This window comes from Paramisgurnus dabryanus, chromosome 6 (assembly GCF_030506205.2).
Source record: "Paramisgurnus dabryanus chromosome 6, PD_genome_1.1, whole genome shotgun sequence".
Classification (NCBI taxonomy): Eukaryota; Metazoa; Chordata; class Actinopteri; order Cypriniformes; family Cobitidae; genus Paramisgurnus; species Paramisgurnus dabryanus.
This window is the reverse complement of record NC_133342.1, coordinates 9,087,505-9,112,750: the sequence shown is the minus strand read 5'-3', so window position 1 is coordinate 9,112,750 and position 25,246 is coordinate 9,087,505. Positions and strand designations below refer to the sequence as shown.

At 36.8% G+C, this 25,246-nt stretch overlaps 1 protein-coding gene and 1 long non-coding RNA gene across 2 annotated transcripts; one reads left to right on the top strand and one right to left on the bottom strand.

Moving 5' to 3' along the window:
• The first annotated feature begins 6,153 nt into the window (after window positions 1–6,153).
• Window positions 6,154–13,991, top strand: LOC135744101 (E3 ubiquitin/ISG15 ligase TRIM25-like). Its single transcript, XM_065262073.2, has 7 exons — window positions 6,154–7,620; window positions 7,724–7,819; window positions 8,029–8,262; window positions 8,355–8,556; window positions 9,109–12,965; window positions 13,392–13,528; window positions 13,852–13,991. The coding sequence occupies exons 1-5, from the start codon at window positions 6,994–6,996 to the stop codon at window positions 9,633–9,635; spliced, it is 1,686 nt and encodes a 561-aa protein (XP_065118145.1). The 5' UTR covers window positions 6,154–6,993; the 3' UTR covers window positions 9,636–12,965; window positions 13,392–13,528; window positions 13,852–13,991.
• Window positions 13,564–15,753, bottom strand: LOC135744109 (uncharacterized). The gene is made up of 5 exons (XR_010530665.2): window positions 15,213–15,753; window positions 14,575–14,668; window positions 14,343–14,476; window positions 14,157–14,260; window positions 13,564–14,046 (listed from the first exon to the last, which is right to left on the bottom strand). It is a non-coding gene; the product is annotated as an uncharacterized lncRNA (long non-coding RNA).
• Between the last annotated feature and the right edge of the window lie 9,493 nt (window positions 15,754–25,246).

Sequence of the window (25,246 nt, the reverse complement as noted above, 5' to 3'; positions counted from 1 at the left end):
AGAATGCCTCTATGCCCAGCTGTATGGAACTGCCTTAGCACCTTCAGAATTACACCTTATTCCCTAAGTGAATATAATTCATTCTAAATGAATATAATAATAATTTTATAAATTATGATCAGCATCAGAATAGTTTTGGTAACTAAGAAATTGGAGTCAGATTATAATTTAACCACAGAGGTCAAAGAAACAAATTAAATAAATGGAATTACTCTTCTAGAAGCGCTACGGAGGGAAAGAATACGTGATTCCTTCACCACGCATTGGACTTCGACGTTGGGCCAATTGGGTGGCGTCTTACAGCTTGGTGACCCTGACGTGATGACGTATACCACAGGTGACGTAATTCTGGTGACGTAGTACACCCGAACAAGTGACGTGGTACTCCAGGAAGCTTTCCAGCGCGACATTTCAACCATAACAGAGGATTCCATTCATCGCAAAATAGGAGGTTTAAATGTCTACTTTTCTGTCTGCAGATGTTTTGGAAAGTTGATTTTATTTGCCTATTAGAAATGTTGAGGGTGAGCATAAACGCACCCGCGTATGTTGTAGAATGGGCGGTACTGGTAAACTCAGTGAAAGTCCGGAGAAATCCGGTGGGGCAAAAGAATTAAAACAACAACACCGCTGTCAGGGATATAATAGTGACAGTGCAGATAATGAAATAATATATTAACTTGCTCTCCGAATCAAACATCTTCTCTTGCGTTTACACTCAGAAGGAGTGAATATTACATGGACTAATGACTTAATGTTATCGCGGTACATTACGAAAAGTCATACATTTGAGTCTTAAAGTGGAAACATCGCCGTGGCGATTATCTATTTGCTCGTTGGAACGATCTCGCAACTATATTGGAAACCCGTAAAGTATTAGCGAATATCCGTGAATAATAAAATTCCAGTCGGATGAGATGAGAAAACTCCGTGCCCAAGTCGATGCGTCCATGTATGTAAACAAACCTGCGCAAAACAGGCGATAATAACTGTTAATGGAAATAATGTTACACAGCATGACAACAGCAGTGTAGATGAGGATAAATCCCCTTTGTTAGCAAATCAAAGTTCTTGTGTCTGTTAAAGCAACAAAAGATAAACTTAAAATGGATTAACATCTTCCAAGTTTTATTCTGGTTCTCAAATAAGGGTAAACATTGAATACTACAGTGTAAGTTAATGTGTTTGCATATGATAAGTGAATTTTGGGTTTACATGATTGATATGAAAAGAGCAAAGGTTCATAGCAGTCCTTTTTGAATCATTAAATGCTGCAAACATCAGTGTATTAACTATACCTGATGAGTTAAGTAGATAAGTATAATTATGGTGAATGAAAGATAAATGGAAGTTTATAAATGATTGCAGCGTTGTTGGAGTTAGAGGTTCAGCGTATGCAGAGTGGAACTAAATGTTGGATATTAAGCATGTAGGGAGAGAGAGATTTGAAATTTGTGAGTGAATCTCCTAAAGAACACTCAGGATTGGAATGGAATAAGTAAATCTTAAAACTCCTAAATTAATGCAGAATTATCATTGTGAAATAAGGTAAATTGAGCTAAAGCTTTGACTGATGCACAGAAATATGATGATGAAACTGTTCTTACAATTGTCAATAAAACACATGTGATCTTATCTCACTGAGAAAGAATTACCACTGAGATCAAAGAGCTTAACCCCCCTCTCAGAAAGTATGTGCTGTTTCTCCTTGTTTCAAGGGAAATATGTTTAGCTTTGTTGTAACAAATAAAATACATCATTATTTTCTTTGAATCAATCAAAGTGATATTTAAGGCCGTGATTAACATCATGATATACAGTACAGTGTTGTCAGCACTGTTAAAAGTTCTAGGCTTAGTCCTTTCTTTATGAGATTATGAGAATTGTCAAATAAACAATTTAGTCCAGTTGTCTAGAGATTGTTGAAGCTGAGTCTTTGTTCTCTATGAGATTGTGGAAATTGTTAATGAGCAATTTGTTGTCTAATTGTCTAAAGATTGTGAAAGTCATAAAAATAGAGCTTATAACTGAGTCCTGAAATCACAGCAGGAATACAGAATTCCTGTTTAAATTGAATCAGTCAGAGCTAAAAGTCTTTTTACACTTCTGTATGTTTTTAGGTTGAAAGTTAAAGCGTAACTAAACCCCTGGTCAGAGCCTGTATCAAGCTTGTATCAAGTGTGTGGTGAGATAGTAACAAGGGCGTGGTGAGCTTGAACCTGCTTACGTCACGAGTCATTTTTTGGACCCAACATCCAATAGGAAAATTAAACTGCAGTAGCCACCGTTCAACCTGAAGAGGGCAGCACTCAGACGTTTTTACACCATATATTGTAGTATTAAAACACTTTATATCCAAATGTCAAAAAACTGACTAAAATCAATGAACAGCACTAATAAAGCATCATTCTTACAGATCATTAACCAAAAAAAGTTGGTTTAGGGTTTAGTTACTCTTTAAGGACTTTAAAATTTAAAGCAAAAGTTTGTGTTTTACATCCTATTCCTTGATTACTTTTTATATTCACAACAGAGAACTGTTGTTGTTAGTGAAAATGTTAATGCACAGGAACATGTTCTCAGTGTTGCAAATTTACTATCATTCTTAAGCCCTTGAGACCAGTAATAAAATTATTTTAATGAATATTATTTTTAATATAATGTAATTTATATTATAATCACATTATAATATACATTATATTATAATGGCCAGACAGGCCTAATATGGTGAAAAATGATGCATTACATGCATTTCAAACTTACATGATTAAAGACCCACAAAAAGGCCCAGGGAATATTTAGATTCAGATTTATTTGGCCCACTATCTCGTGCCAAAACGGGGGTATGTGTATGCTTTTGTTTGTTGTTGTTTGTTTTTTGGTTTTGTTTTTTGCTTTGCACAGAGAATACTATGGCACAAGATAGCAAACCAAACAACTCTTTTATAAGTTTAAAACATCAACTTAAACTGAATCTGATTAGTCAATTTACTTTTATAGTTGGCTAAAACTGTGGGAAATGTTAAATCATCAGAAATTACAGTCCTACAGGTCACAGAGATGTGAAAACAGACATCACAGCAGTTAAACATGTGAGCTGACGCAACTGAGAACAACTCAGAGTAAAGTCATTTAAGTTGAAAGTAAATCCAGAAATTTCCCCAGCAAAAATGGGACTTCTTATGCTCACAGTTTAAATGCAAGTGCAGTTTATGGTGATATACACTCAGACTATACTGAAACAACATAGCCAAATATAACAGAAAATTCCCAATATAATCTGGCCTCTGAAATTAATTTGCTAAAAGTAATGATAAAAATCTTCTTAACAGGAAGAATTTACAACCTTATGCTGTCGTTTACAGCTGTGTGGTAGTGACATCAGTAGAAACTAAAGATAATGCCATGTCTTAATGCAAATTGACCAAAGTTTAGAAATGCATGTTTCTTTGTCTGTTATCTTAACATCTTCCCTTTCAGGTGGATCTCTATGACTCCTTAAGAGTCCAGATACTAGAGATGTATCTGAGCCTAAATACAGGCATAAACCTGAAATGCATGAGGAGGTGGGTGTGATAATACTTTAAGGGGTCATACACATCTCACAGTAATAAACTACTATATTCATTATATGACCTCCCGATGTAGCATCGGAACTAAAATTGTGCAACACAGATTACTTTAAGTTAGAATCCACCTACTCTCAGGCATGAACTTATAATGCACATATTTTCACCATTGAAACAACATAACACTGTTACCTGGTATAAGTTTTAAAACTATCCAGGCTGAAAACATCACACATACAGTCTTGTTCAAAATAATAGCAGTACAATGTGACTAACCAGAATAATCAAGGTTTTTAGTATATTTTTTTATTGCTAAGTGGCAAACAAGTTACCAGTAGGTTCAGTAGATTCTCAGAAAACAAATGAGACCCAGCATTCATGATATGCACGCTCTTAAGGCTGTGCAATTGGGCAATTAGTTGAATTAGTTGAAAGGGGTGTGTTCAAAAAAATAGCAGTGTGGCATTCAATCACTGAGAAATCAATATTGTGAAGAAACAGGTGTGAATCAGGTGGCCCCTATTTAAGGATGAAGCCAACACTTGTTGAACATGCATTTGAAAGCAGAGGAAAATGGGTCGTTCAAGACATTGTTCAAAAGAACAGCGTACTTTGATTAAAAAGTTGATTGGAGAGGGGAAAACCTATAAAGAGGTCCAAAAAATGATAGGCTGTTCAGCTAAAATGATCTCCAATGCCTTAAAATGGAGAGCAAAACCAGAGAGATGTGGAAAAAAATGGAAGACAACCATCAAAATGGATAGAAGAAAAACCAGAATGGCAAAGGCTCAGCCAATGATCACCTCCAGGATGATCAAAGACAGTCTGGAGTTACCTGTAAGTACTGTGACAGTTAGAAGACGTCTGTGTGAAGCTAATCTATTTTCAAGAATCCCCCGCAAAGTCCCTCTGTTAAAAAAAAGGCACGAGCAGAAGAGGTTACAATTTGCCAAAGAACACATCAACTGGCCTAAAGAGAAATGGAGGAACATTTTGTGGACTGATGAGAGTAAAATTGTTCTTTTTGGGTCCAAGGGCCACAGGCAGTTTGTGAGACGACCCCCAAACTCTGAATTCAAGCCACAGTACACAGTGAAGACAGTGAAGCATGGAGGTGCAAGCATCATGGTATGGGCATGTTTCTCCTACTATGGTGTTGGGCCTATTTATCGCATACCAGGGATCATGGATCAGTTTGCATTTGTTAAAATACTTGAAGAGGTCATGTTGCCCTATGCTGAATAGGACATGCCCTTGAAATGGTTGTTTCAACAAGACAATAACCCAAAACACACTAGTAAACGGGCAAAGTCTTGGTTCCAAACCAGCTAAATTAATGTTATGGAGTGGCCAGCCCAATCTCCAGACCTTAATCCAATTGAGAACTTGTGGGGTGATATCAAAAATGCTGTTTCTGAAGCAAAACCAAGAAATGTGAATGAATTGTGGAATGTTGTTAAAGAATCATGGAGTGGAATAACAGCTGAGAGGTGCCACAAGTTGGTTGACTCCATGTCACACAGATGTCAAGCAGTTTTAAAAAAACTGTGGTCATACAACTAAATATTAGTTTAGTGATTCACAGGATTGCTAAATCCCAGAAAAAAAAATGTTTGTACAAAATATTTTTGAGTTTGTACAGTCAAAGGTAGACACTGCTATTTTTTTGAACACACCCCTTTCAACTAATTGCCCAATTGCACAGCCTTAAGAGCGTGCATATCATGAATGCTGGGTCTTGTTTGTTTTCTGAGAATCTACTGAACCTATTGGTAACTTGTTTGCCACGTAGCAATAAAAAATATACTAAAAACCTTGATTATTCTGGTTAGTCACATTGTACTGCTATTATTTTGAACAAGAGTGTATGTATGTATGTGTATACATACGTATGTACAGTGCCTTGCCAAAGTATTCATACCCACTGAACTTTTCCACATTTTGACACGTTACAACCACAAACTAAAATCATTCAACTTCACAATTATGTGCCACTTTGTTTTTGTCTATTTCATAAAATCCCAATGCAATAAAGTTTTCTTTGTGGTTGTAACATTCAGTGGGTAAAAATACTTTTGCAAGGCACTATATATATATGTATATATGTATATATATGTATATATATGTATATGTAGGTTATAGCGCTCATCTGCATTATTTTACCTGCTTCCCGAACTGCTTTGAGGAATGCCTGGAATACTGACTAGAGAAGGGGAATCCTTCTAATATATCTTGTACCAATTTCGATGTCAGATAGGTCTTGTGGTGGTGGCCCTCCCCCTTTACACAACTTAACATATGTAACATTGTTCCAAACTAAGCGCGATACCTTTTTAAACAATTAATCAGGCACAAGCATGAACATTACTCATTGGTCTTTACAGATTCTTTTTTTTTTGTTTGCCATTTCTTTTCTTGAACTCACCACTATGTTTTCATACTTCGTAACTTTTACTGTTCGCTTGACAGCATGATTTCCTGAATTATTTTTTTCTGTTATCTCCTGGCAGGCTTTCGATTTGTACGAATGAGTGACTTAAGTTTATAGCGGCTTTGGATATTTTTTTCTTTTTTTTGTCCTCTGTCCAGTTTGATTTACGTTGTTTTCTGTTATGTTTGTACTCTCCATAGCACAACTATATCAATACAAATGTGGTTTTAGCAAGAAAACTACTGAAATGCTTAGTATAAACACTTAGGTAAGGGTGACAGTTAAGAAGTTTGTTGCAACGCTCTTAATGAAATCCCTAACCTAAGGGATTTTTCTCCCTATAAGGGAAACCCTCACTTAAGAACTTTCATGAAACCGGGCCCAGGTTTTTACAGCAGGGGAAGGAGCCCACAAATTGGGACAACCTTCGTTGCGACCCGGTAACATCATTGACCTTCAAATATGGCCTTTTGGAAGGCCACAGCCTCTGAATTGGGATGCACCCGCTGACAGGAACAAGCTTCAGAGCTTACCGGCTGTTTCTTTAGGTACCCAATCCGGCACACTGTTTGAAACATCACATCAGGCTCTAATAATTGCTCATAAAGTTTCTTTAAACCAGCACTGCAGTCTGCCGTCGCCTTAATAGCAGCGGTACGTTGCATTATCTGGTCCAGGCAGGTGCAAAATTAGTTGCACCTGATGTCTAATAAGGAATGGTGGGGTGATGGGCAGTGTGCCACACATCAAAGGGATTTGATCTGCTATTCTCTGTAAGGAATTATTTCACCCAAAAATGAAAAATCTGTCGTCGTTTTCTTCCATTCATACATCAAGAGCATTTTCATACTGTTTTTTAAACTATGACTTTCTGTGTGAGACTGCCATCTAGTGGACTTGTTTAATATATGACTGACACGCCTGTTTGCACACGTTTCATAAACACAACCAGGAAGTTCTTGAGTTCAGGGAAACTGAAACTGATGGGCTGTTATGTTCATCTTTCTTTCTGTGAGTACATACAGTGAAATGGCAGAAGCCAACATTTCAGTGATTCAGGATCAGTTCATCTGTTCAATCTGTCTGGATTTACTGAAGGATCCAGTGGCCATTCCCTGTGGACACAGTTACTGTATGAGCTGTATTACAAACTGCTGGAATCAAGATGATCAGAAGAGAAACTACAGCTGCCCTCAGTGCAGACAGACCTTCAATACAAGACCTGATTTAAATAAAAACACCATGCTGGCTGAAGTGGTGGAGATGCTGAAGAACACAAAACTACAAGCTGCTTGTCCTGATCACAGTTATGCTGAAGCTGGAGATGTGAAGTGTGACGTCTGTACTGAAAGAAAACACAAAGCTGTCAAGTCCTGTCTGGTGTGTCTGAACTCTTACTGTCAAACTCATCTTGAACAACATGAGAATTTATTCAAAGGCAAGAGACACAAAGTGATAGACGCCACTGGACGACTTCAGCAGATGATCTGCCCTCAACATGATAAACTTTTAGAGATTTACTGTAAATCTGATCAGCTCTGTATATGTTATCTGTGTATGGTGGATGAACATAATGAACATAAGACTGTATCAGCTGCAGCAGAGAGGACTGAGAAACAGGTAAGAGATGAAAACACTGAGTGATGTGTTAATGTGATCAGATCTGAGTTTTACTGGTAAAAAATCACTTTATCTATTTCATTATTATTTCCACATCCAACAGAAAGAACTGAAGGAGACGCAGAGAAAATACCATCAGAGAATCCAGGAGAGTCAGAAGAAGCTTCAGGAGCTGAGAGATGCTGTGGAGACTCATAAGGTGAGTTTTGATGAGAAGAACAACTGCTGTCTGCTGTTTCAGATCTGTTTCAGACTCAGTTAGGACTCTCATCCAATCAGTCAGTGAGGAGTTCAGTGCTGGATGACTTTCACTGAAGTTCACTGTGTGTAACAGACTGTGTGATGTACCAGTAAGAGCTGAATGAATGCTGCTGATTCTAATGCTCCTCTCTCTGTGTGTCCTAACAGCGCTCTGCACAGACAGCAGTGGACGACACTGAGAGGATCTTTACTCAACTGATCCGATCCATTGAGAGAAGACGATCTGAGGTGACACAGCTGATCAGAGATCAGGAAAAGACTGCAGTGAGTGAAGCTGAAGGACTCTTGAAGCGACTGGAGCAGGAGATTGATGATCTGAGGAGGAGAGACGCTGAGCTGGAGCAGCTTTCACACACAGATGATCACATCCATTTCCTCCAGGTAACAGAGATCAGTGATCTTTAGGAAGTGAAGAGCATGTTTTACTCAGATGATATTTTCAGTGTCATGAGTTTATGTTTGTGTTTGTGTAGAGTTTCCAGTCTCTCTCTGTTCCTCCTGGATCTTCAGACTCACTCAGCATCACTGTCAGCTCTCTCATCTCTTTTGATGATGTAGGAAAAGCTGTGTCTCATCTGAGAGAGAAACTGGAGGATTTCTGTAGAGAAGAGATAGAGAAGATATTTGATAAAAGTGAAGCACCTGAACCTGAACCCAGGGAGCAGTTCCTAAAATGTGAGTCTCAATAAACAACAAATAAACACACTGATGCTGATAAAGACATGAACAGTGATAATCTTCATTTCAGTCATTTTAAACTCCTCTATAATGATACTCATGAATCAAACTGAATGTGCAGAATAAACAGAAAATAAATAACTGTGCTCGTCCACAATGAAACATAACCGTGAAATCAAATAGCAGTTCATAAATCAAGTTTCTCATTTAATATTTAAATTTCATAAGCCATTAAGTTTTTCTATAAACATAAATTATCTACACTTAAATGAAATGATAATAAAATATATTTTAAAGTGTACAACTACAGAACAGATGGACTTTAACAATGTTCACACATTCACAAACCTTTTACACACACAGGATTATGATGAATATAACAGTAAAACAATCAGATTAGATTCTGTCTATACTGTAAATGATCTCTGTTCACTTCTTAACACATTGACAGTCCTCAAAAACTAAAATAAATAAGACTTGACATTTTATTTCAATTATTGAAATGTACAATTTTACATTTAAATGATGTTTATGATTTGCCTCCATCAGATTATCATCACTTCACTGCAGATCCAAACACAGCAAATGAATATCTCTGTCTGTCTGAGGGGAACAGAGTGATTACTGGCACTTTCCCAGACACAGAGCCGTATCCTGATCATCCAGACAGATTTGATGATTATCAGGTGTTGTGTAGTGAGAGTTTGAGTGGACGCTGTTACTGGGAGGTTGAGTGGAGTGGTAATGATGTGTTTATCTCAGTGTCATATAAGAGCATCAGCAGGAAGGGAGGTGATGAGTGTTGGTTTGGATTTAATGATCAGTCCTGGAGTTTGCGCTGCTCTGACTTCAGTTGTTCATTCTGGCACAATAACATTGAGACTAAACTCCCTGTAGTGTTCAGATCTTCTAGAATAGGAGTTTATGTGGATCACAGTTCAGGATCTCTGTCCTTCTACAGCGTCTCTGACACAATGACCCTCATCCACAGAGTCAACACCACATTCACTAAACCTCTCTATCCTGGGTTTAATGTTGATTATGGATCAGTGAAACTGTGTGATCTAACAATATAGATGATACAGAGAGTCTACAAATAATTTTGTCATATTAGAAGTCTGAACATGATGAATCAACAACAAAGAAATAATAAATCTTTCATTTACTAATTAGTAATTTTAAATAACTGATTGTAATTTTATATTTAATAATTGTATTTTGTCCTATCAAACAGAGGTAGCTGTACAGTAGTTATTCACAGTTAATATTATTCATCTACAGCCGTGTATTTAGACCCATATATATCCAAAATGTATGGGTCTACATTCAAAAATAATCTCAATTCACTTATTTTTAAGGCAAACATTTAATTTGACATTAGTTTAATTTTCTGAATATGGATGATAAGTTTAACTTCTAAACAGAACAAAATACATAATTCAGCACTAATAAATCTGTGATCAATCCAAGTGAGAAAGTTTTTATTGATGAGTCTGTTGAGACTTGTGAAAACTTTATTTATTTATTTATTTTTGTAGAGATCACTAAAATCAGATCTGAGGTTGGAAACTTTAATTTGGGCCCTGTGGTTCCTGTAATGTGCCCTGCTACTTTTTCCCATTTTAGGGCCGTCAGACTGGGGGTAAAACCAGTACAGATTACCAGGGCCCAAAGGAAGAAAGGGCCCTTGAGAGGTCTGGGGCCGTATTCACAAAGAATTTTAAGGCTAAAAGTAGCTCCTAACTGGCGAATTTAGGAGCAACTCCTAAAAATACTGGGCGTGTCACTCCTAAATTTAGGACTCCTAATTTTTTTCACTAAGAGTAATTCACAAAGCATTTTAGCCCTAAAAGTAGCACCTAAGTCTGGGACAGCTTAAAAGAAGTCGAGAGGACTCCTAACTCACTAAGACCTATTCACAAAGGATCTTAAAATGTCTTAGGTGCTGATCCTCCTTAACATGGACAGTTTCACCAACTCAAAAGCATTGCACATACTTAAAAGCACACTTTAATGTAAGCATATTGTTTATAACATTTGTTTCATAATTCATTACATTCATGGCAAGCAGGAAGTTTTTTTTACAATTACATGAAACAATAATGAAATTAAATATTTAATATTATAGGCATACCTGTTGCCATGCTAGTCTGTTTAAAGGCTGCAATCTCAACCCTCTACTGGGGTGAGCAGGGCATGAAATTAACACCCGACCACGCGCCAAATGCGGGTGGATTTTGCAATTGGCGGGTAACACTGTCAATCTACCAGCCACATTGGCGGGTAGCCAATGCGAATCAGAGATGCGCGGGTCATTGTATAAACAACCCACTCCAGACCGACATTTTCAACTAACCCGCCCCGCCCGCAATTGTTCAAAATAGTTTTTAAACTTGACCGCGGCCTGAATATCAGTAAAATATTTTTGGATGACTCGTAACCGGCACCCGCTCATTTCTTATCAACCTGCGCATATCACCGATGCAAATTGAGTGATTCATTGAGAGGATGCGGCTGCTGTTTCGCAACGTTCATGCGATTGGAAAGAAGATGAGGCACTTCTCTGACTACGTTTGGATGTGCGAGTAAGTATTAAACTGGTGGTGAGATGGGAAGAGAATGCAATGCTGACATAGGCTACTGTACAATCGCAGTTGCACAGATGTATAGTGCTGCTGTGACGGATCAGAACTCTTGATGTGTAAACTTTAGAGAGAGTTGCGCTACTATGCCTTATACTGTAGTACATTAACATACATTTTGCGAATATAGTAATGAAAAACAACGTATGTGCGGCGTTTATGTGCGCAGTTTGTGCCCCCTCTGTCTCTGTGTGCGTGCCAGGTTTAAGGGGACTCAATAGGGCACATCGGAGAGATGCGTTCCTAAAAGCATGCGTACATAAAATCTTTCTGCTCTTGACAGGGCACATAAACAAAATGATCTCAACAGTATTCATTTTCTAATAAAACATTTCTTTATGTCTTAAGTGTATGTATAGAGAGTCAAAAACCAGTCTGTGCTGGTCTTAAAGAGACAGTAACCTCAATTAACCTACTTAAGTCTGTGTCATTAATGTTAATCAAACAACCTAAGACAAAGAGAAATTCACTTTTGTAGCTCTGAATTTTTTTTATATTTAATTCATACAATAAAGACAGTGTTATAATTCACTATTCGGGAAAAAAAAAAACTGGCTGGTAAAAAGTCTCTGTGGCAGGTGGATTTCTAAATCCACCTGCCACAGTGGCTGGTGGTCAAAAAAGTTAATTTCAGGCCCTGGGGGTGAGACTGTGTTACAGATTGTAATGCATACCACCGCCTCTCGCAGTCGTCCGGGGTCCGCGACACAAGCGGGAATGCTGCATTGATCTGCAACAAATCCTCTCCCATCAGTAATGCGCGGGTTGATCCGAAATGAGCGGATGCCTGAGGTCACCCGCGGATTTTTTGCGGTCCGACTTGCGGGCGGGTTAGTTGAAAACGTTGGTCGGGTGCCGGTTGTTTTGTACATTGACCCGCGCATCATTGTCTCGTATGTCTCACGCTTAGTTTTGCTTGATATATCAGTGCCGAATTTCCCTTTTATTACGTTTCTTTTTTCCAGCACCAACTGGAACAGCAGCAGTAACTGATCCTGCATCCAGTTGGGCTTTCTTTTCCGTTTTGGCGAGTTCATAATCCACCGTCATTTATTTATTACATTAGGATTCTTCAATATGGGCAACATTTCCTTGCTTTAAGTAGTCTATTTAGGCTAATAGGATGTCAATTAATCAAGCAAGTGTTAATGTAATTGCGTTTTTTATTATTAGGCAATTGGCAGTTTTCATTTGGGTATTAGGCTACCTTGATTTAATTTAATTTCATGACTTTTCTTTAAAGAGCACCAATTATGCTAATAAATTGGCACGTTAGCACGTTATTGCAATATCCCATAGTACATACATGTTATTAAAACTTGAACTAATGCATTGTGAGTCTTATAAATTGCTTACATACCTCACCGATTTCCCACTGTCTGGAAAACGCTCGGTTTAGTTCCTGTCTCCGCCTCCCAAAATGTCTAGTGTAATCGGATTGGTCAGATGACTACTCAACTGTTATTGGTCAGCTGGGTTCAGCGTGTGTTTGAAAGGTTACGCCCCTGACTACGCGTGGGTTGACACAGATTCTGACTGAGAGTCACAGCCTCAGAGGCAACGTAAACAAGCGCTATATTTCTCTATAAACGATGGTGTCTGTACTGCCTTACCACTTCAAGCTCGATCCAGAGAGTTCAGACGGCCGTTACGATATAAACGATCTCCGTCAATGAACGCGATTGGATTTAACTTTTTTAGGTGTCCTTAGCTCTGCCAGAATGCTAAACGAAGATGAAAATGTGTTGCAAAGACATCCAAAAGGTAATTATAACGTACTACATAACTATATGGAAACACCAAATGTAGCACATAGAAAGTATTTGTTGAAATGATTATAAAACGATTTCACTTGGTAATTTCTACATTATTTTACTCTAGTAAAATATATTATAAAAGACTGCTTACATACTCTATTACTGTGCAAACTATATGGAAACACCAAATGTAGCACATATAAATTATTTGTTAAAATGATTATAAAACGATTTCACTTGGTAATTTCTACATTATTTTACTATAGTAAACTTAATTATAAAATACTGCTTACATACTATTTTACTGTGCAAACTATATGGAAACACCAAATGTAGCACAAAGAAAGTATTAATTGAAATGAATGTTAGTTCTACATTATTTTACTATGGTAAACTTTATTATGAAAGACTGTGCTATGTTTTTACTTACTAGGTTTTAAGGAGAATGCAACATGTTCCAGGGCCTCTTACCTGCGTGATTCATCATCCAGGTTTTGCACAAATTGTCTAAATCCCTACACACAGAACATTTATTGTACCGACTATAAGCCTTTGAGGTGCAGGACTAGAGTAAGTTTTATTACATTTTTAAACCAATAACACTAAAGTATCATTATAGTAACAAAGTACCCAAAAGAACAAAAGATGTAACTTTAAAGAAAATATAATAGTCAGTCAAAAGTTTTTTTTATTTATTACAAATATATATTTAAATGTTAAACAATATATAAATAAACATACTTTAGTAACCATATTGTGCTCTTGTTTCAAAAATTGTTCAATTCATTTCTTACAGCTATCTATTCAGATAAATGGCATATCAAAGCTTTGTCAGCTGGTGCTATTTAAGACGACACTATAAGGTTATCATCCTGTCGTGTGTTGTTCTCCAGATACGCTTGGAGCTTCCTGATCAGATCGGTCACAATTTTGGCTTTCGACGACCCCTGCACTGAAGATGGCATGCAATCACGTCCTCCTTTGAAGGTCTCTCAAACTGTGATGCCAGGTCCATTGGAATCAGGGCTTCCTTCAGCTTATCTTCAAATACCTCATCAAACACAAGCCTGATCACATCATCCACATAACTGTAGAAATATTGCAGTCAATAAATCTTTTGTTTTGATCATTTATTTCCCTGCTTCATACATTAAGTTTTTAATTATGAATGTATTTGAAATAAAACATTACTGCTTACGGTATGTCACTTGTGTGTTTTGGGAACATAGCCTTGTACTTTCCCTCTCCTGCTTTTGTTACGGCTTGGTGACATTGTAATGGATGGCTGCAAGGTACAAATACCTGTAAAATATAAACAAGCAATTAATTTATTGTAAAAGTAAATACTACTTTATTTAACACAGTTACTAAAATACTTAAATACCTGCACAGCATTCCAATAAATGAGAAAATAATTTTTTTTTTGCTGCAAATCTGAAATCTCAGGCTACGGACAGCAAAGGCATCCACTGATGATGGTGATGGAAACATTGTGAAACGATGCTACTGCCTGGGTTCCTATTATTATGCAGAGAAAAAAAACTTTGTCATCATCAGTTATACATCTAAGACTGGTAGTGGTTTCACTAGCTAAATACATCATGTGTGTTACACACCTTTGCTCCTCATATGCCAGTCTGACTCCTTGTACTGTGTGTAATGATGTTGCATGTTTGCATACAGTGTAGAAGGATGTGTCCAGCTGCGAATCTAGGATATAGACAAATAAAACAAACATGTATTCAGTCAAAAAGACATATTATAACAATAGAGTACAACGACTATAACTCGTTAGACTATTCATTAAAACGTTAATGTATTACATATTACAAGGCCCAACATTAGCAACATACATTACGTGTTTACTTCGTTTCAAAATCTAAGAAAGCTTCAAGTAAATACAACAGTAAAATACATATAACTTTAAACAAATCATCTGTACTTAGAGTTTCTTGAGTTTGATCATGAGAACAAATTTTATTACCGGTAACAGTTTAGCTGGTATTTGTATTTGTATTTAGCTTAGCAACTTAGCAAGTTTGTAAACATGTCTAAACCAACATAGATAAAAAAAACGATAGTCTGCATAATTCAACATACACGTGTGTAAATATGGTACGTTGTTTATGAAATACAGTATTACAACACAAGACAATTAGCTTGCAAGCTTAGCTCTACATGCACATTATGTTAATCTCCGGTTACCGGTTACGTAATGTACAGTAAAAGGCAAATAATAAACGTGAATACTTACAGCCTGTGATCCAGAAGTGCAGTAATCCAACTTTCAAGAGGAGACTTCGCGCAAATCCAGCTTCGGTTCATGAGAAGCAGTTATTGTGAAAACTCCGTGAACAACTTCTGACTGGATTTTTCCGGAACCGTATTAAACATGATGTCCTCTGTGGAAGTCCATAAAGTGCTATTTTGCCCTCGCATCTAAAGAGACAGCGTCTACTCGAGAGATTTAATCGCTTAAACAATGAAACAAGAGCTTGCAAACAGGGTCAAAGCAGGAACTCACAACCTCCGCCATTTTAGCTGTCTTCTGACTCGGCGCTCCCCACCCTCGTCTTTGAGGGCGTACCCAAGCAAAGCAGAGAGGGCTGAACTATGATAATGTTGGTCTTATCTACGTCACCAATCCCAGGAAGTAAACTGTTGCCTACAATCCGAGTGTTTTTTGTAGTCCTCGAACGTTAGAGACGATAACTCGTGTCATCGTTTTCTTTGAGGTATGTACGTCTTGAATATCGTTAGCATGTACTTATGCACACTTACACACAAAAGGATGTTTAAAAACGTGTATCCCATAATAGGTGCTCTTTAATATATGCATTTTGATGGCATTACTATTATTATTTTGTGTAGGACACAGACATATTTCAATGTTGTAATTCCATGATTTGGTGCGTCTGTGTTATGTTACGCATGACAGCTGTCATCTAACAACCAATCACCGTGGTCATTGCGAGGCAGCTCGTGCATGAGAATTGACGTCATCCGTAGCAACGAAGACTCACTCTTAGTTTAGGAGTTATCATTTTTCCTTACTAAAAGTAGGTCTGAAAGGCGTTGTGAATAACTTTTAAGAGAAAACTCCTAGCTAAAATCTTTTAGTGCGATTTAGGAGTACTCTTAGTGGTAAGATAAAATGCTTTGTGAATACGGCCCCTGGATTATAGGGTTTGGTTTGTTCTTGTGTTCTGTTTGGTTTGTTTAGGTCTTTTATTTTGAAGTCATGTTTCTGGTCTTTTATTTTGAAATCATGTCATGTCACACTTCACTATTCACTTCTTGTTTGTCTTGTATAAAGCCTGTTCAGTCACCCAGTCACTTTGTGAAGTATTGTTTAGTGTAACAGCTGCATTACCGAGTATTCATGGTCATTGTTTGTGTCCTGTTTTCTTGTGTTCATGTTTATGGTTTTGACCCTTGCCTGTTCCCACATGGAAAGAACCTATATGTGGATATATGTGCATATATGAAACCTATATGCAGCTTATATGCACATATATGCTGCACATATACAGCATATATGCCCATATATGATAATATATATGCTGCATATATGCAAAATTGAGGTGCATATATGTCCATATACAGGCCATAACTTATGTGAATTATTAAATAAAGTTATGATGTCTGCACATTTAAAACATTTACAAGATCTGTCTAGGATATGTATAACAAAATGTGTAGTAAATTGAGGGCCAGCTGTATATGTTTATGGCACCATCTAGTGGACATTCAATAACACTTTCTTGAGAGAGTAATTAAATCAGGCATTGTTACTGACCTTTATTAGGACCCAGCTAAGGACCTCTGATGATGTCATTTCAGTTGAGCCACATGTAACATGTTGATATGGAAGGATGTTGTGCTGGTGACAATCTGATTGCATCTACATGGTTATTTGCATCATCTTGTTGATTTCATGTTGTGTTTGCGTGCATCAAAGAGTAAGTTGATGTATTTAGTCAATATTTGTGCATTTTATATCTTTATATGTTGGAAATAGAGTTCAGTTTGTACTTATAGTATTGCTGCAGCACACCATGTGCATATGATAACTTCTATAGAGACATATTACTAAACTAAATGTTAATTGGTTCTATTGTTAAACTTAATTGATAGTTTAAGTGTTTATTATTTGTAATTGTATTACATGCATATATTTATACAGTATTATTTGTTTCTTTAAACTAGAACCATACACACCTGTTCTGATCAACATAAGATATGCAAGACATGAAGATTAAACTGTTCAATTTCTATCAAGAGTGGTCTGTGAGTGGTGTGTGCACATCTCATCAAAGGGACAAATAATCATAAATGTTCTAACCGAGCATTCTTTGGTGGTTGCAACCGGGTAGTAAACAGCACCTAAGTGACTGTATTACATTTAGATGTTATAAGTAACAAAATGGTTTAATTTAACAGCTACTGCTCAGTGTTATTTAACAGCGACAGTAGTGCAGATGGTAGAGCAAGTTGTCTAATGATCGGAAGGTTGGGTGTTCGAATCCCAGCAGTGGTGTGTGGGATTGCATTTTTTTTTGTGATCGGAAGGTTGGAGGTTTGAATCCTGGGTCCTGCAGGTGCAGACTGTCATTGGTTGGACCTTTATTTATGTTTAATTTATTAGCAGCTACAGATTTTAATAATTTTACCAATATATAGGTTAACATATGTACATATATGTACATATAATATAGGAAAACGGCCAATTTTATATATGTCACATATATGTAAAACCTATATCAAAACCTATATTGAAACATATGTTTATATATGTTTTTTCCATGTGGGTTATTTGGATTAAGCTTTTGGATTGCCCTTTGTATTTGTTTGCCTGCCCTTTTGGGATACTTTAATTAAACCTCCAGCATTTGGATACTACTCGTTCTCTCTCGCTTGTAAGCAGCCCTTGTTACAATAATATGGGGCATGGGGGCCCATCAGGACTGCCTATGCATAGGGCCCGAGATTTTGTGCAACGCCCCTGTTCCTATGAAACAGAAGTTTTTCTGTTAATTTAGGTCAAATATTTTCATCATCGGCCCCTTTGATATGTGGTGTCCCTCAAGGATCCATTTTAGCCCCCATTTTATTCTCTCTATACATGTTACCATTAGGATCTTTTTTCGAAAGTATGGGATCTCATTTCATTTTTATGCAGATGACACACAAATTTGCATGCCCCTAAGAAAAAGCAATGTAAATGCTTTAGATTCTCTTGTGCACTGTTTAAATGAGGCCAAAGCCTGGATGTCAGCAAACTTTTAAAATTTGAATAAAAGTAAAACTGAGCTTATTTGGTTTGATGGTCCTACTTCTTCTGAAAATTCAATTTAAGGTGAGCTGACCCCTTTTTGTAAACCTGTTATTAAAAATCTAGGGGTACTTTTCGATAACTCTCTAAAATTTGATACACAGACAAATTCGGTTCACAAATCAAGTTTCTTTTATTTACGCCTGGTGTCAAAGGTTAAATCTTTTCTTTCATTTACTGACTGTGGGAAGCTGTTTCATGCATTTATGCTTAAAAGGCTTGACTATTGCAACTCCTTGTATGTAGGTGTTTGTCAAAAGTCATTAAATCAACTGCAATCAGTTCAGAATGCTGCCCCTAGCCTGCTGACGAGAACTCACAAACGGGATCATATTTCGTCTATCTTATCTTCGCTGGGCTGGTTGCCTGTCCAATACAGGATTGACTATAAGCTTTTGATTTTTGTTTTTAAATCCTTGAATCTGTCAGCTCCATCTTACCTGTCTGAGCTTTTAGTAAGGCACAAGCCTACTAGAAATGTAAGATGTTCTGACCAATTACTTTTAGCTATCCAGCAAACATGGTGCAAGTGAAAGGGTGATCGGGCGTTCCCAGTGGCACCCCCAAAGAGATGGAACAGTCTTACATTAGAGCATCCCGTATGCTAACCATTATTAAAAGTTGGCTGAAAGCTCATTTTTTTATGTCTTCCATTTCAGTCTGTAGTAGGTTGAGTTGTTTGTTATGCTTTTATTGTTCAAGTATCTATATGGAGATTTCTTGTTTTATAGCATTTGTGTTAATTTATTTCATCTCTCAGTTTTTTTCTTTTATGAAGTATCTTATCACTGTACGGCACTATAGTCAATGCTCTGTTGTTTTAATAGTGCTTTATAAATGAATAAATGAAAATAAACAATGTATGGGAGTTATGAATGAGTTTTATACAATCCTTGCACCCAGCATGCATTGCGACATGAAGCTTTGTTGTTGATTGTCTCCATGGTTGAGTTCCATAGGCTGATTGTTGTCTCAGTGCATCTGATTCGATTTGTGTGAACTTTTTTACTCTTAAAGCTATATGGATTTCACTAACAGAACATAAAATTATACACTTCATTACTTTTTGTATGAAATCATTGAATCACAATACTTTGCTTTCATAATAATTAGCATAGCAACAGTTTAAGACTCCATAACAGATATATTTTATAAACACAATGAAATTAACAAAGGATTTTTTCTAAAGCAACTTACATTACATTCAATTGTGTAAAGTATATGAATATGTAACCCTGCCTGTGAAAACACAGATTTACGTTTTTCTACATAAAATCATATTTCATAATTTCATGAACGTTTTGTAAAAATATTAAATCACATATTTATGACTTCATCTGTGACCCTAGCTAAAGGCATTTTTTGTGATTTACTGTTTCTTACATACAATCAGTGGCGAAGCCAGAAATGTTCAAGTGAGTGGGCCTTTATAAAACAGGGTGGGCAAAGCATAGAATGTACATAAATTGGGAGTGTTTACGCCCATGGCCGGCGTATATTTTTTTCCCCAATGTAAGTGCGGCTTTTTTCAAAACAGCCAGCAGCTGTCCATTTTTTCAGCGCTGTGGTCTAAAAATATTCAACTCTGGATGAAAAGCTTAGCTTGTCAATGTAGGTTCTCACACAGCCGTCCAATCACAGTGGGTGAAAGGGCGGGACTAATATCACAACAACCAACCGGCTCACAGCTCAAGTATCACAGCAACCAAAGCGCTTGGCTGAAAAAACAGCTGGCATTTGGCGTCCTCCAGGCGTTTTCAGCCAGGTTTAAAAGCTTTGGTGCACGCTACCTAAGCCAAGTTACCTTAATGCCATGCAGGCAGCACAATGTTTCAAGGGGAAATTTATAAAACAACTTAAATAACCAACCAGCTTGTCTGCAGTATATGGGCAGGTGGGGCTGTGCCTGTTTTATACAGTCTATGAGCAGTGCCCCACCAAATTATTAATCCACTTGAAAACACAGAACTCAACATAAACTGAATTAGTAACGGAATTAGTTTTTACGTTATTTACGTTGCGTGAACGTAGATCCGAACAATATGTCATTCCTCCTCAGCAAAATGCATGACGTGAAAGCGTCATAGGCTACGACAGATTCAACAGGTAGTGATTTTACTAAAGAACTCGTTCGAAAGATTGTTATTTAATGAGACAATGGCCATCAAACAACATGGCGCAATACAAAATTGCATGTGTTGTCATTTAAGTGTAAATTTTCCAACAACATTAAACATACAGCCCCCTAAATAGTTGATTGGAGTAATACTCCTGACTATAAACTGTAAATAATAATGACACCACTATAAACATTAAGAAAATGTCTAAACTCACCATTACATGTCCTGTAGTCTGAGACGGGGCTTCTAGTTCATAATAACAAAGTCCAATATGATCATAATGTCCCTTCGCGCAAAGAAAAGCAGAAATACATTTCTCAGACGAGCATTTATCATCGATGAGCGTAACGTTATAGGTTTTTTATACAATATGTGGTGAAGAACAGTCATTCAACACAGCATGAAGTCATTATCAAAGTAATACGTGCTCGTTTCATTTTGTTGACGTTTGAAAAGATGTCCTCAGTAATCCAACATTTCCATGAGTGATGTAATAGTCTCCGTCTCCAAAAGTAAACAGGCATAAGCAGATGTCATCGTGGAAAGGTTGTTAAACTTGATATTTGCGACTCGCTGTTTTCAAATTCAGTTCAATCGCGCGTAGGCGGAACTAACAATGACTGACGAATCATATTCAACGTTTCATGTTGACAAGCGTGTGCACCAATAGGGTATAAGAAAACTGCGAAACTAACTTGCACTTAAATTTTATATTTTAATTATATTTATAATTGTAATACATATATGAAATTATAGTGTGATAAGACGTATATTCGTAGTACTAGTATTTATTTTTGTTAAATTATTTACACATTTCTCTGGAAAATGGCCTTCTGATTGGGTGGGCCACAACTCAAAGTGGGCGGGCCCAGGCCCGGCCAGGCCCACCCGTAGCTTCGCCACTGCATACAATAATTTCAAATTCTGTAAAAATATAAATTTTTATATCTTTAATGCTGCGTCGCTAGACCCCTTTTACTGGGTCAAGTTAAAATTTTTGCAGTTATCTAGTGTATTCATTTACAAACATAATCGTGGCAAAAACGGATCTATATACAATGTAGTTATGTTTGTTACAATGCAATGTAGTTTTTTTATGCATTTATGTTAGTCACGCTTCTAAAAGCGCCGCAGCAATCGCACTGACGCATGCACGCACAGCTGCATACAAAAGTCCAGGTGGCGCCACGCGATTGAGTTCGCTTAGTTATAAAAACATGACGAAACTAAAGTAAGTTTCTGTATAATAATGATAATCTTATTTTGACTCAAAGCAGGGAAAGGGAAGCAGAAAGGAGAGATGATGTGTTTAAGGCAGGTAAGAAAAACTACATCCTCACCCACTCAGGTCTCAAACATTAAAGTAAAAATTTCAGGAAGCCCTCTTTCAAAGTCGATTAAATTGCATTGTTGCTGAGAAAATCAACACGTGTGTTATACTGTTCTGTATTTTCAGATATGAAATTAATATTTAGTTCACTAGCTTTAGGACACTACATAAACAGTTAGCAGTAACTATGAGTAAGATTATTTTAGTAGTGACTTGTTTCATGAAATAGTTTTATTGTAAAAATGTTCTTGTAAAAAGTTATTAGTCATTGTTATCGTTGCATAATTTAAAATGCAAATTTGAAGGGGAAAATATTTTCTCTGCTGCCATTATTTCCAAATATTTATGTCACCATACATATATAATTTAAATATTTTCAAATACATGTTTTTATCTTTCCCAGTACTTTTTGCAGTGTATGAATAGTGGGTTAAGCAAAGAAAAAGTGCCCCAGTAGAGTTAATGTCTAGCAACGCCCCTGGACTGAGTCATATTCAAAATCAAACTTTGATTGTCCTAAACTCATTATTAGAGTATGAAACTTTACAGACTTGGATTTGTGTTTCATTATAAGTTACATTACTTTTTTTTTAGGTAAATCTTTGTGTTCCTGGAATGAATGTTTGTTCTGAGCTTGCGTAAGATTTACACTTTTGTTAAGAAGTTAAGGATTGCTCATTTTTTATTTATATTCTTTTCTCCCCATTTTATTATAATAGTAACTCATCAAATAATACAAATGTAGCTAGGAATTATATTTCGTGACTAAAAATCCATCAGATGAAGAATCTCTTCCAGAAGCTATTTGTTTTGAAAGTAGGCCAGTTCCTTCTAAAAAGGATTTGAAGGACATGTGTGCCTCAATTGTTGCAAAACTACAGGGAAGTGGTGCCTCTAATACATCAGTTTCATCAGTTATATGTGACCTGGAAGAGTTTACCACAGAGTTACAATCATTAATGGAGCAAAATTTTGCTACAGAAGACTCCTCTGAAATGTCAGCACAGTGTTTTGAAAATCCATTCACCAGTTTTAATTCTGATGCTAAACGAGCAAAGTTCTTCAGTGAAAGGTGGGGAATTGCGTTGGAAATAGTTCTTGGTGTTCGGTATGACAGTAGACGAAACAAAAGAACTGGGACCTATGACCAGGTACCGGTTAAAGAGACTTTTGTTTACATCCCTATTTTGGATACCTTGAAGTTTATGTTTCGTAACAGATATTTGTAAGCATTTTCAAACGGAGTTTCAAACCACTCCTGATGTATACAAAGATTTTAGTGATGGAAGTTACTGCAAGGGCCATCCATTGTTTTCACAACACAATTCTTTGAAAATCCAATTATATTATGATGATTTTGAGACGAACAATCCACTGGGGTCAAGGCATGGAATTCACAAGATAGGTTGTTTATATTTTATCCTCAGAAATCTTCCACCAAAGTTCAACTCTGCTGTACTAAACATACACTTAGTTTCTCTCTTTCACTCTCAAGATGTTTAAAGGAATAGTCTACTCATTTTCAATATTAAAATATGTTATTACCTTAACTAAGAACTGTTGAATCATCCCTCTATCATCTGTGTGTGTGCACGTAAGCGCTGGAGCGCGCTGCGACGCTACGATAGCATTTAGCTTAGCCCCATTCATTCAATGGTACCATTTAGAGATAAAGTTAGAAGTGACCAAACACATCAACGTTTTTCCTATTTAAGACGAGTAGTTATACGAGCAAGTTTGGTACAAAATAAAACATAGCGCTTTTCTAAGCGGATTTAAAAGAGTAACTATATTTTATGGCGTAATAGCACTTTTGGGAGTACTTCGACTTGGCGCAGTAACACCCTCCCTCTCCCATTATGAGAGTGAGAAGGGGTGCAGATTTTTCAGGCGAGTCGAAGTACTCCCAAAAGTGCTATTACGCCATAAAATATAGTTCCTCTTTTAAATCCGCTTAGAAAAGCGATACGTTTTATTTTGTACCACCAAACTTGCTCGTATAACTACTCATCTTAAATAGGAAAAACGTTGATGTGTTTGGTCACTTCTAACTTTATCTCTAAATGGCAGCATTGAATGAATGGGGCTAAGCTAAATGCTATCGTAGCATCGCAGAGCGCTTCAGCGCTTACGTGCACACACACAGATGATAGAGGGATGATTCAACAGTTCTTAGTTAAGGTAATAACATATTTTAATATTGAAAATGAGTAGACTATTCCTTTAAAAGTATGGATTTGATGCAATTTTAGCACCTTTGATCAATGATGTTAAGATACTTGAAGTTGAGGGGATTGATTTGCCCATTTCATCTGAAAAGGTTTACGGTTCAATTTGTCAGATTTCTGGAGATAATTTAGGTATGAATGCTATTCTTGGTTTTACAGAGTCTTTTAACAGTAATTACTATTGTCGCTTATGTTTTACCGAGAAGTCTGATGCCCAACATGTTTACAGTGAGGATGACCCAAGGTTGTTGTTTTGTGATGAAGTCAGCTTTCAAATGCACTGCAGGGATATTCAGTCAGATCCACAGTTGAACTCAGTATATGGAGTTAAAGGAACTACTCTTTGAACACATTACACTATTTCCACGTGTGTAGCAATTACTCTTTTGATATAATGCACGCTATATTGGAGGGTGTTGCTCAGTATGAGATGAAACTTTTATTTGGATACCTGACTGAAAATCTCAAAAAATGATCTCCTTTTGAGGATTTATTCGTTTGACTTTGGATACACCGAGCGCAAAAATTTACCAACAAATGTCAACTTGGAACATGGTGGAAATTCTATTGGATTGAATTCAATTCAGACTTTGTGTTTGATGAGAAACACACCATTAATTTTTGGTGACCTTGTGCCTCCCGGAAATCCAAACTGGATCTTGTTGCTCATTTTACTGCAAATTATAAAACTTGTCTTTTCACCTGTTATTACATGACTGTTTTTTGAAGCATTTGATCTCTGAGCATCATCAACTTTTTAAATCTGTGTACCCTCACAAAAAATTGATACACAAGCATCATTTTATGGTGCATTATCCTTCATGCATAAGGAAAATAGGACCTCTGTTCCACTTCTGGAGTATGAGGTTTGAGGCCAAGCACAAACTTTTCAAAAATATGCTGAAAAGTTTTAAGAATATCACAAAGTCCCTTGCACGGAAACATCAAATGGCAATAGGAAGTCACTGGGAAACACTGAGTTTACAGCGAAAAGAGTTTGGACCAATGAACTTTTTCTCTCTTAATGACTGTGATAATGGTGAAGATTTAGCCAGAGCTTTACAAGTCACAGTGCAGACTGACATTTACTCTACCAGTTGGGTAAAACTTGATGGCACTGAATATAGACCTGGTTTGGTTATATGCACTAATATAAAAAATAAAAAAACTTCCGTTTTTCAGTAAGGTGAAAATGTGTATTTTGTGGTTGACAAACTTGTTACAGAGTTGTTCAGTGAGCATTATAATGCATTCAGAGTGGTTGATGGTAATGAA

Coding starts and splice junctions, on each gene's coding strand:
- LOC135744101 (XM_065262073.2), top strand. CDS start 6,994: ATGTTCATCTTTCTTTCTGTGAGTACATACAGTGAAATGGCAGAAGCC. Junction 8,263..8,354: donor ATCACATCCATTTCCTCCAG/GTAACAGAGATC, acceptor GTGTTTGTGTAG/AGTTTCCAGTCTCTCTCTGT. Junction 8,557..9,108: donor CAGGGAGCAGTTCCTAAAAT/GTGAGTCTCAAT, acceptor TGCCTCCATCAG/ATTATCATCACTTCACTGCA.